General features: G+C 42.5%; 1 protein-coding gene across 1 annotated transcript in view; it reads left to right on the forward strand.

Annotated features, from left to right (window-relative positions):
• The first annotated feature begins 5,436 nt into the window (after nt 1-5,436).
• LOC144118381 (myeloid differentiation primary response protein MyD88-like) overlaps nt 5,437-10,328 on the forward strand; it is a 9,929-nt gene continuing 5,037 nt past the window's right edge. The window contains exons 1-2 of the mRNA XM_077651332.1: nt 5,437-5,921; nt 8,952-8,999. Coding sequence (XP_077507458.1) covers nt 5,543-5,921; nt 8,952-8,999 — 427 coding nt within the window. The 5' untranslated portion in view covers nt 5,437-5,542. The remainder of the gene's footprint in view (nt 5,922-8,951; nt 9,000-10,328) is intronic.

The raw sequence follows: 10,328 nt of genomic DNA on the forward strand, positions 1-10,328 counted from the left end.
TTGTGTTCCCGTTGCCTGGAAATGTGCGAAAATAGTGCCTGTGCATAAAAATGGTCCCACTTCTAACGTTGAAAATTATAGACCCATTTCCCTCATTAGCACGTGTTCCAAGTTACTCGAACATATTGTGTACGCTCACTTATCAACTTTTCTTGAGAGTAACAATCACCTATTTGTAAACCAGCATGGCTTCCGCAAGGGGCTTTCTACCATCACTCAACTCACGGAAACTGTACATGATCTTTCCCAGTCAATTAATTCCCGCATGCAAACAGACATCGTAATTTTGGACTTTGCAAAGGCGTTTGATAAGGTTTCGCACCCTAAGCTATTACTAAAAATCAGTGCCATATTTAAAAATGAAACTATATCTAAGTGGTTCAGGTAATATATTTCGTCTAGAGTACAGTATGTTCAGGTTCAAGAGTATAAATCCAACATCATGCCAGTCGATTCCGGTGTTCCCCAGGGCAGTGTTCTGGGCCCTCTCTTGTTTTGATCTTCATCAACGACTTGCCTGTTGGTTTGAGCGTTCCAGTTAGACTGTATGCAGATGACTGCATCGTTTATAAACAAATTAATACTTCAGAAGATCAGTCAGAACTCAATCAAAACTTGCAGAAAATACATGAATGGTGTAAGGTGTGGCAGATAATAATAAATTCAAACACAACAGTTTTTATGACCATTACAAGAAAGAAAACTGTCCTTGATTACAGTTACAGCATTAATGGTAGATTACTAACTAGAGTAACTAATTTTAAATACCTTGGAGTAACACTCACATCTGACTTACGCTAGAATTCACACATAGATAATGTATGTACTAAGGCTTCCAAGGCACTCTGGAGCTTGAGACGCAATATGTGCAGTGCAACTCCTGAAATAAAAAGTCTGGTTTTCAAAAGCCTAGTTAGGCCTATCCTCGAATATGCAAAAGTTGTCTGGGACCCGTACACTGCTTCCAACTGTTCTAAGCTGGAAAGAATCCAGCGTCTCGGAGCAAGGTTTATATTTAATAGGTATCGTTATTCTGATTCTCCAACTTCTTTGTGTAAATCTGCTGATTTGCAAACACTTGACATTAGAACCAAATGCGACAGACTCAAGTTTCTTTTCCAGATCGCTAACCACTACTTGAAAATCGATCAAACAAAATACTTTGAAATTAAAACAGGGGAAACATCACGCCATCGTCACAGTTTGTACATCCCAATGCCGCCTGTCAGAAATGATTGCTTTAAATTTAGTTTTTTCCCGAGAGCCATTAAGGAATGGATTATGTTACCAAACTCCGTTGTCACGTCACAATCACTTAGCGAATTTTTAGATAAACTGCACAATGTTTTATGTTCTGCTTGATTTTTATGACAATGTTTTTGTTTTGTTCAAGTGGCAAACACAATTATGTATGAAATTTAGTGTTGATCTCAGTATTTGTTTGATGTGTTCTTTTTCTGTTTTAAGTTTGATATCCACTCCTGTAATAGCCCGCCCAGGGCTGACAGTATGAATAAATGAAATGAAAATGAAAAAAATGTGCTAGTTATACAAAATTGACAAATTGATTCTTGAATAAACGATGATCGTCAATTAGTGCCCGCACGGTGGTGCCAATAATGCAGGAAGGTGATTCCATAATTGGAAGGTCTGGGGTTAAAAAAAAGAAAGTAAGTTTTAATTTTGCAAAATTGTACTCCAACCTTGTGAGTGTGATCAATCCGCGGTTACACGTACTGTGGGAGAAAGTAAATAAATAAATAAATAAATAAATAAATAAATAAATAAATAAATAAACAAATAAATAAATAAATAAATAAATAAATAAATAAATAAATAAATAAATAAATAAATAAATAAATAAATGAAATGATGCGACTTGATGAGAGGAATGGTAGACCAAGGCCAGGTTTCTTAGTCGTTAAGCTTGCAGTTCTGTTCTAGTTGTAGAAAACGAAAATAACAGAATTATTAATGACAAAGCACTATTCCGATGGGTAAACTCCAAGCAAGATCTTGCGATATTTGTGGGATCGGACTAAGTAGAATAATTAAACAAAATAAATAACTAAATATCCGCGACTGGCATTCTGCCCAGTGGCGGCGCGAACAGATCAGCTTCGCTGGACGCTGCGCGAGTGCACTTTGCTGCCGCCACTTTCTTTTTTTTTAAACGCGCTTTAAACAGGACATTTATTACAATCAAGTAATGCTCTATGTACATTAACTATGTACAAACCATAGCGAAAACAATCGCATATCAATACAGTGCATAATATGACACACCTAAACAACCAAGCACGAGAAATAACGCAAGAGAGAGAGATCACTACTGCATCATAATATGACTCACCTAGGCAACTATTTTTTTATTTCTTTAAATAAATAAATAAATCCACTAGAAAAAAGACAATGAATTGCACAGCACCAGGAGTGGTTGCCACTCTAGTTCAAATTCAGTCTGGGCATAAATTTCTTTTAGATGAAGAATCATTCTGCTCAGTGGTGTTTTGTAGAAACATCAGATTCACAATGTCGGTCCATCATGCGCTTTTTCGAGAGGCTGTGAGTACAATCAGAAAGAACATGTCTAAAGGTTTCCCAGCAAATGGCAGTGCCAAATAGAGTATTGCTTTCAATGTTCGCTGCAAGAGTGCGTTGAATCTTTGCAATCAGAGAAACAATGCTCAATCGTTTCTGGACACTTTACTCTGGACACAGAAATGCCTTTTTTTCTAAACATATTTTCACAGGCATAGTCTTGGTGCTATGTAGATCAAAGAAAAATATCTTTATATAGGGTACAGCCCCGCCGCGGTGGCTCAGTGGTTAGGGCGCTCGACTACTGATCCGGAGTTTCCGGGTTCGAACCCGACCGCGGCGGCTGCGTTTTTATGGAGGAAAAACGCTAAGGCGCCCGTGTGCTGTGCGATGTCAGTGCACGTTAAAGATCCCCAGGTGATCGAAATTATTCCGGAGCCTTCCACTATGGCGCCTTTCTTCCTTTCTTCTTTAACTCCCTCCCTTAACCGTTCCCTTACGGCGCGGTTCAGGTGTCCAACGACATATGAGACAGATACTGCGCCATTTCCTCTCTCCCAAAACAAATTATTACTATTATTATTACAGGGCGAAAGGGATATTTGACGCACTCTTTTGATTTCATCATGTCGCGGTAAACCAAAATGCGTACAGCGTACATGGGCGCAGGAAAGAGCACACAGGAGGACAAACAATTAGGAGGACACACAGCTCCGTTGTCCGTTGTCTGCCAGCGCTGTGTTTCTCGGAATGTTCATTAAGCAGCTTGTCCAGCAACGCCCCTTGCTCCATCCTTATTCGCTTGCTGTTGTGACGCTCAGAATAAAGCCTTCAGCGGCTTACGAGCAAATGTAATCCTAGGCGTAGCATCCACGTTTCAGGGGTGAAAAATGCAAAAAAAATAACAAGACGATTGCGAGCGTGTACAGTGAATATTTCATCGTTAGCTTTAGCGTGAAAGCAAAGAACGTTCATAGTACTCTAGCCTAAGCTACTAGTTTCCCCTCTGATACTCAGGCACATGTACTGCGACACGTGCAACCTTGAGGACCGCGCCTCTTCCGCACAGTTTCGCCGGCTTTCTTATCGTACATACACAACTGCAGCCGGCCGCAGCAGCGTACTGGCGTTCTGCGCAGTTTGCCGAGCGAGCCACCACCAAGGGCTCTCCAGTCAAAACATAAATACGACATGCGGTTACGGACACGCAGAATTTTTCGCCATGGTAAGGTCTAAGCTGCGGACGGCGTCGACACCGACTGGGGAACGAGCTAAGAAAATGCTGAGGTTCTGCGCACGGTGCTGCCTATTTTTTTTTTTCAACGCGGCCGTTTTTTGAAGAAATTGCGTAGGTGAATTTTGCGCAGCACATTTCGCTTCGCGTAAGCAGCTGCACGGATAAAATGCCCACTGAAGAAACTGACGTTTGGCTCCTAAACGTCCTGTACGTGACTTGCAGGACGAGCTATTGCCGCTAGTATAAGAAACTACCACCAAGTCGCGGCCTTCTCAAAACTACTCTTTCTGAGGTTTCGCGTTCACGCGACACGGCGCTATCGGAGCCCTTGACGCGCGTGGTGCACACGACAAAGCTCGGCGGAGAAGGAAGGAGGCGTGGAGAGGTAAAGGGTGAAGGGAGAAACAACCAAGGAGGAGAGGCGAGTCAACCTCCGGTTGGGAGGCGCCTTCGCAAAAAGGGACGTCATGGCCTCTCCTTTCTGGTTTCCTTTATCCGCGTTCAGGCCGGCTCGTCTGCAACGAAACGAGCAACTCTGGCCATCTTCAATGGGAATCAGGTCGGAGTTTCGTCGTTCCCGTACTTGGTTGCTTCCTTACCATATGGCTGCTGCGAAGTGTGTGTAGTGACGACATTTCCGCACCGCCCTCGCAGACGTCTTAGGCGCCTGTTGTTTCTTTTGACTCCCATAAGCTTGTTCGGAGATTTCAATGTTACTTTATGAAGTTGAAGTGGTTCCCTGAGCTCTTACTTGCACGGACACCAGGTATGGGTTGTTTTGCAACTGCTTCTATATCGTTTTCGCTTCCAATTATGCGGTATACACGAATCGATCAAAAGGCTCAACGCGGCCGGCCCGCGTTCATGGCAATCATCTCACAATAATTGTCGATTATGCATCTAGCGATAAAGTTGTGAACCATTGTGGACAGACGCTGGCATATGGGTTGTTGCAGTCTGTTTGGTTTTCGCATAGGTCGACGAATTGGCGCCCCAATTTTTTCTGTTCATTGTTTAGGTTACAGAAAGCAGCAGTATGCCTACAGGACACACTGACACATCGCATAGTGACTTAGTCTTTATAGAGTACTGCTGTTAAATCATCGCCAATGCTTAATACAACGGGTCAATAAGTCGCTTAATTGCTCATTCCCGAAGCTACGGAGGAACATCTGGATTGCTGAGGTATTCGACCAAAACAACTCACACCACGAAGACAAGCACGCGCGGCCACGACGGGCTCAGTGTGTCTCTCCGTACAGCGCCGGTGTTTTCACAGAGAAGTGTCATTGCAGCGCGCCTTTTCCTCGTTCGCTTTATTTTCATTTTATGAAGTTAACTGATGAGGCGTACATAAATGAAGGGTGCCTCAGTGTGTCTCTCCGTGCTGTACAGGTGTTCCCTCGGAAAAAAATGTCATGGGGTCGCTTCCGTTCGCTGTTTGCTACAGTTTATTTTTTATGAATGAATTGTTACAGCAGATATATGAATAGTACCTGAGCATGAGTGAATAGTAAAACAAAATAAATTCGTTCATAAAGATTTGGAACCCGTGAGCTAACTGCTTCAATGAGTTATATTAATCTTGCATTTTTTCACAACTTGATTTGAGGCATCCTTGAGTTGTGTCCCCATTTTCTTCTTTTTTTCAGGGGAAATATTCCAGTCCGCACTCTGGTCTATATATAGCATGGATGTTGGCACAAAATGAGCTCAGCATCATGACAGTCTCTTAGAGCGGTGCTAGTTCACATCACCACATCGATGGCTGGCGGGACAATCGTGGCTTACCCAAGGCTCAAGGGGCAAGATGTCACCGAGCTGACACCAGACAGCTACCACGACGTTCCGATAAGCGCTGTAGGACAGAAGTGCAGGTCCATACTCGCCTTGGGCTTGGACATACCCCAGCTGCTTCTGAGACCGCCGGGCTATCGCGATTGGCGAGGATTGGCAATATTGGCAGGGTTCAGTTGTGACGAGGTTGAGGTCCTCAGGGAGGAGGGGAAGAGCCCTACGGCCTCTCTTCTGGACCAGTGGGAAGCACGGTCAAGCCTGCATACGGCAACTGTTGGACAGCTTGTGCAGCATCTGATGTGCCTGGAGAGATACGATGTTCTCGGCGCCACTGAGACAGAGCTTCGTAAGAGACATGTAAATCCTCAAGCATTTCAATAACCTTAAGGGCCCTTTCCAGGAAACTGTTGGAAAGAAGTTTTTGCATTGGTGTTCTTTAAATTGAGCGGATTTGGTGGAATTTATTTATTTTATCTTATTTATACATACTGCTAATCCCGTTTGGGATTGTTGCAGGAGGGCAAAATAGGGTTAGTAATAACAGTTCAAAAAATACATCATTGTTGTGAAGATCGACAACTAATAGTAAGGGTAAAGCAAAGGCACGGAAATTAACTATGGAAATACAACCAAAAATACAACAACGCACAATAACAATACAACGAACTGTATCATAATCATATCGAAACAAGGCAAATAATCTCACAATAGGCGTCATGACAGAAGTTGCATCGCAATAGTTCCGAAAACAATACTGGTAGTCTGTGTATACCTGAACAAAGTTAACATTAAAAAGGCACACAGAATAGGAAGCAATATTAGCAACACAGAAAACACACACACAAAAATATTTGCTAATTAAGTACCGAGCTCTCGATAGCAGCGCTGAACTTTCCTAACGATGAGCTGCTAGTTATTGAAGGGTATAGACTGTTCCATTCACAAGTGGAAAACGGAAAAAATGAGTATTTTAAGCAGTCAGTATGGAAAGGGTACTCAAGTGTATTAGAATGTTTGTGACGCGTCGATTTTGCTTTAGAAAAGGAAATATATTTAGTAACGTCAAGTTTTAATTGCTGGCGAATTAGTTGATACATCATCTTGTGTCGCGCGAGTTTGCTACGTATTTGGAGTGCTTGAATCCCCTCACGTTTCATTATTTCTGTTGGTGAGTCAGTTGTTTGGTATTTGTTAAATATAAATCTGACAGACAGGAAGGTATTCGTGTCAGTGCTACTACAGCTCTAGAGGGCTGAAAATGACCTTATGGACTTCAATCTTAAGGTGGATACCACTGTAAGATAGCACACATGTTACTGAAAGCCGAAGGCGACTTTTATATACTAGGTCATCACTGTTATTACCAAAGATCAGATTTAAAACAAAACATTTACTGGATAAGCAAATATTAGAAAATGAGACGTTTTTCTTTCATTGGAAGAAATGATGCTGTGCTGGCAGTGGTGGTGGTTAAATTTTTTTTAATGTTCAAAAAGAGAGTTTGGGAGTCCTAAGACCCCGCTACATGGTCGGTATCCTTAATCCGGGACACCGCAAGACGAGGCCTCGCCTGGCGCGCGCTTTACCAGAGCTCTTTTGTGACTCCATGGTGGAGCAGTTGAGGATGGCTGTCTCCCACGCCTCCTACGGAACAAAGATAAATATGAGTTGTACGATTTTGTATAGCTGCAAGGGCTAATGGCGAAGATTAAACGACGTGCTTCTAGGTAACGTGATTTTTGAGCGCAGCTCGTGTGGTACTCGAACCGTACACTCTAAACACCAAAGGAGTAAAAAGAGAGTAAGCTGTCCTCTCGAGCACTCCCTATAGAGGAAGCTGTCCTCTGGAGCACTCCCTATATAGGGACCTCTGGAGCACTCCCTATATAGGGAGCACTCCCTATATAGGGAGTGCTCCAGAGGACAGCTTCCTCTATAGGGAGTGCTCGAGAGGACAGCTTACTCTCTTTTTACTCCTTTGGTGTTTAGAGTGTACGGTTCGAGTACCACACCAGAGGACTCCCTTTTATAATAGGGAGTGCTCCATAAGACAGCTTACTCCCTTTTTACTCCCATATATTCGTATTCGTGTTTAGAGTGTAGGCGACCGTGTACGGATCGCGCAGTGCCGAACGGAGGCAGCTGACGGCCAGCACGTTTACAGAGCCCTACCCTGGCGCCATCTCTGGCGAGTGACGCATACCTTAACGATGACGTCACGGGCGAGCAGACGTCAGCGCCGGCAACTCTCATGCCACGGGTCACCGCCGCGCAACTTGCCTTCACGCTATAGCCATACGCTCCTCCTCCGCTTTCCTCCTCGCTCTCTCTTCGCTATGGCCGTTTTTCATCCTCCGTTGCGCTGCACGATGGGTTCAGCCAATTATGGTGAGGCACACTGCTCAGACGGGGAAAGGGCGCTCTGAAATCGGCATTGATAGGCTCATCTGCAGGAGGCGCACTGTGTTTTCTGGGCCCGACAAAGATTTGTAAATTAGCGCAGTCGCAGAAAGAGAAAAAAACAAATTCCATTCAGATGTTTTGGCAATGTGCTTGCTGCCATTTGGGCCTGTCGGTACTGAAATTCTACATTTTCAAGTGACTCATGTTGAGCTTCTTCGTGTAGCTGCCTTTTTCAGCATATTGTGCTCTTTTTGAACGTCCACCTCAAGCTTGCTTGCATTGACTCATAAATGAAGGTGTATTTCTCGGGCTTCTTTATTTTTTAATGTTGGGCTTGTTTCTTTAACCCCTTCGTAGCATGTGTGAGCTTGAATGAAAGTGTGTTTGTTTGCTGCAGTATAAAATAGCCCACAATGACAGTGTGAGAATATTGCTAGCGTCTTTTCTTGCCTCCAATTCGATATTGTTATCCTGGCGTCGCCAAGTTTCAACATTGATAACGACAGAGTTTCTTTGACTGCAGTGCTTAAATAGAGTGGGCTCAGCCACAGTGCCTTTAGCATTAAAAAATAAGGCTAGACCATAATATAATTCTACACTATACCAGTGATATAGTAAGTAAATCATTACAATAAAACCGTCATCTACTTTTCGTAGGTGTCTGCGAAAATTAAACTCAAAAAACAGTTGCCGCACTTAGCTGAAAAGCAGATGACACAAAATTTTGCAATAGTGTATTGATGTTAGAGACTAATTTGTTGGCAATCAGGCTAGATTACTTTAACTGCTGTGTAAATATGGCCTTTGAAGCTGTGTATGTCTTAAATGGCAAAGGTGGCCTTAAGGAATCCCCGAGTGTTTTCATAGCTGAGGCAACTTGTTTTTGCGTTTTGTAGGCTCGGATCTTCCTAAAAGGTAGCAGATAGTTTTATTGCTTAATTTTAATTAGTTTCCTTACCTTATGGCTTTTCAGGACAAGACGTTGAATTCTACCGAAAAAAGCAGACCGGTGAACCCCCAGGTTTGTAGATAAATTTTATGTGCTTTCAGGTGCATCTCATTTAGACGAGAACAAATTAGTCTGAGAATAGTGGACTTAAATTGTACTTCTGTGTACATTCATTTGCTACCGGAAGTTAGAAATCGTTTTACATCTTGTTAGTGCTTCCGTTTGGTGGAGCTATTTTTCGTTCAGATATGTCTCGCTTTTAACTGTATACGTCGTGCCCAGCTCACTAGAAATTCAATAGCTAGTTTGATGTTGTGTTGTTATATATTGGTTACGCTGTTTTCTCTCCTTTGTTTGCCAAGGAGGATGGAAAGTAAGTTGCTGAACATTTGAACATTTCACGACGTCATTCAGGTACCCACGAGAAGATCGTCACATACTAACTAAACCTGTTGTTTAAGTGGCTGGAAACAAACTTGTGGAATGCAGAGAAACTTCAATTTTGCGGTGGATACACAATAAGATCACAGATATGTTATTTACAGCCAGACGACACGTTTTTAAACTAGATTACCACTGTGATCAACAGAGACCTTTGGTTTAAAAGAAATTATTGCGACATAAGTAAATATTTGAAGGCTAAATATTTGTGTTCCACTGGAAGAAATGGTTGGTGCAGTGAACAACCGTGAAATAAATATGAGTTCTACGATTTTGTGCAGCTCTAAGGGTTGTGAGGGTTTACCCGCCTGAGCAATGCTGTGTAGTTGGAGGCCAACAAAAGATTCGCAATGTAAATTCACAGGAGGAAAAAAAATTCTATACATGATCTGGCGTTTGTTTGCTGGCACTTTTGCCTGTGCGTACTACAATTGCAGTTTTTCGACTGAATTATCAACAACTTGCTCATGTAGCTTCTTTTTTCAGTAAAATAATGTAGTCTGAAAACATGTACGTATCAAACTTGCTTCGATTAAGTCTCGCATAAATAAAGTGGTCTTTCAGGGTACTTCCAATTTTCTAATGATGACCTTGTTTCGTTTACTTGTTCGCAGCGTATGTGAGATTTAACATACCATTTCTGCATTTACTGTACGATGAGAACAGTCAAAACAGGCTGGGTGGGAGCACTGCCAACTTCTTTCCTTGCTTCACATTAAGCGAAGTTATTCTGAGCCCAAGTTTCCACACTAATAAACGTAGAGCCTGTTTGAGGACAATGCTTAAAAATAGTTCCCTTAGCCACCGTGCCTTTAAGAACAACAAATGAGGGCGGACCATGATATAATCTGCCGCTGTAACATTATTGTTGCAAATAACTCGTTACCCAGAAAACATCTTCTATTTGCCAGTGGCTATGAAAATTCACTCGAATTAGCCAGTTCATATATTTAGCTGAAA

This window comes from Amblyomma americanum, chromosome 2, assembly GCF_052857255.1.
Source record: "Amblyomma americanum isolate KBUSLIRL-KWMA chromosome 2, ASM5285725v1, whole genome shotgun sequence".
Taxonomy (NCBI): domain Eukaryota; kingdom Metazoa; phylum Arthropoda; class Arachnida; order Ixodida; family Ixodidae; genus Amblyomma; species Amblyomma americanum.